The sequence below is a fragment of the Colobus angolensis genome, unplaced genomic scaffold (assembly GCF_000951035.1).
Source record: "Colobus angolensis palliatus isolate OR3802 unplaced genomic scaffold, Cang.pa_1.0 Scaffold171, whole genome shotgun sequence".
In the NCBI taxonomy this organism is placed as follows: domain Eukaryota; kingdom Metazoa; phylum Chordata; class Mammalia; order Primates; family Cercopithecidae; genus Colobus; species Colobus angolensis.
In genome coordinates, this window is record NW_012114833.1 from 196,985 (window position 1) to 199,291 (window position 2,307).

General features: G+C 40.1%; 1 protein-coding gene across 1 annotated transcript in view; it reads right to left on the bottom strand.

The window, feature by feature from the left end:
* YWHAH (tyrosine 3-monooxygenase/tryptophan 5-monooxygenase activation protein, eta) overlaps nucleotides 1-2,148 on the bottom strand; it is a 15,125-nt gene extending 12,977 nt beyond the window's left edge. The window contains exon 1 of the mRNA XM_011938316.1: nucleotides 1,157-2,148. Within this exon, the coding sequence (XP_011793706.1) occupies nucleotides 1,157-1,204 (48 nt within the window). The 5' untranslated portion in view covers nucleotides 1,205-2,148. The remainder of the gene's footprint in view (nucleotides 1-1,156) is intronic.
* Nucleotides 2,149-2,307: the final 159 nt, after the last annotated feature.

Consider the following 2,307-nt stretch of genomic DNA (forward strand, 5'->3'; position numbering starts at 1 on the left):
TGTGGTGGCATGCATCTGTAGTCACAGCTGCTCAGGAGAATCACTTGAGCCCAGGAGCTCAAGGCTACAGCGAGTTATGATAGTCCCACGACTGCACTCCAACCTGGGCGACAGAACGAGACCATCTCTTAAAAAAAAAAAAAAAATCATACTAATCACAATTTTGGTACGCCTCAAAATCCTCCTACTGTGACACTGATCTGTCTCACCTGGGGCAGTCAGCTGTGCACTTTTACACAGCACCTGCTCATTTCCCCACTTCCCAGAATCTCACAGCTGTTGCAACAACAGCCTTTTGCCAGTGGTTGACAGAACGAGACCATCTCTTAAAAAAAAAAAAAAAATCATACTAATCACAATTTTGGTAGGCCTCAAAATCCTCCTACTGTGACACTGATCTGTCTCACCTGGGGCAGTGAGCTGTGCACTTTTACACAGCACCTGCTCATTTCCCCACTTCCCAGAATCTCACAGCTGTTGCAACAACAGCCTTTTGCCAGTGGTTGGGCCAAGTGCCCTTCCTCTCCGACTCCTGTTTCCTTAAACTGTAGTTTTGCTTCCTGCACTTAAGATTTCTATATATATACTCTGCAAGTACTTCAAATGTGTTTCTCCCCGTTTTCTATCAACACTGTAATCAGCTGATTTATCAGTTTTAAAACACCATGCTATTCCAGTAATTTTTACATTTGATAACTTCACAATTACCACCTATGTTTTAATATAAAATAGATTACTTAGGGCCATAAGACATGATGAAATTATGTCTATGAATATCCACCAGAAATCTTTCTGGTTATTTTCCCTCTTTCCTTAAATCTCTTAGTTTTCCGGACTCACATTTAATCCCACTTTATAGGTTTATTTCAGTTATCAAACGGTACTTACAGAGACTACAAATTGGGTAAGGTCATTTAAAGCCTAGCCTAGAAAGGACTTAGGTTCTAGAATCTTTTACAATGTTTCTTCCCACTATTACACTCTATGCAAGCTGGTAGGTATAAGATAAAGAGAACTTGAAGACACTCCTTTATGCTTCACTTCAGAAACATTTCTTGCTTCTTCAAATTATGGAGAGAAGCAGGGAAGAGAAGTTCTCAACAGGTTTGAGGCAAGACCACTGTTTCCAATATGCACAATTTTTCTTCAAGCTTACCAACACTGTCCTCCAGGTGACGCTGGTAGAATAAGGAACATCAATCATTACAGGAAGGCAATATAATCAGGTGAGCATTTTAATTATGAAGGAAACAGAAAGCAAGTTAGAAGACCAAAGGCAAAACTGACTTGTTAATAACATCACTAGTTTTATACTTCAGAGGACCTAAAGCCAAGATTAAGTTTCAAGGTTACAGAGTGGTGGCATCAGAATATATCCTCAACACAGGTGTCCTGCTCCATCCTCCCTACAACAGGCTACTTACCTCCACAGCCCTGAAGAAAGCCCAGGTAAACCCAGAGGGTTACTGAAATTTACACCCTTTCCAAAAGAGATTAATAAAATAGAGACTGAGTCATCCCAGTAACATTAAGAATTTAATCTACAAACACCAATTTAGCAGGGAAAGTGACCCCTGCCAGTCCTTTCCAACATATTATTTTTCTTTTCAAGAAAATATTTCTAAGCACAATATATTACATTTAGATGATGGAGGAGAAATGGTTTATCACAATTCTGAGATAGCAGAATTAAAGCTTGGATTGACTCTTCAATGCTGGCTGGCTTTTCCAACTCATTATTTCAAATATAGATATTATAGATTCCTTTGGTTTACAAAAGGCTACCTTAACCCTCCAGAGAAGATCTATGGACACTAGTAGCTAGCTGCAGGAAAGCATTTTACAAGCCTACTAGAAAGCCAATCTTTTTCTCTACTCAAACTAGATTTCGTTCTGGTAACATCTCTCCATTCTTGCCTTTTTCCCCCATTTCAAGTTGCCTCAGGTTTCTGATTGTTCCAGAACGCACATTCTAGCCATTTTTCCTTCACCTCCATTCCCCTTCCTTTAAACCTTGTCCCTCCTTTCTTTTCACCACATTTATTTCCCAAAGGGCTCCTAACACTGCAGTCTTTACGTCTCACTTAGAGGGTGAGCAACCACTTCATGAAAATGTGTGGCGACGCCTCAGCCTGCATAATCCCAGCACCACTCAGTAACTGGGGAGGAGAGTTTTGTGGACAGAGGCAGCTTTATCCCAAAGAAAATTAAGGTTCAGGATCCCTTCCAAGGAAATGCATTCAGTCTGTCCCATTTCTGTACAATATGCAAAAATTATATTTTAGATTTTCTTTTAAAGGACTCCCT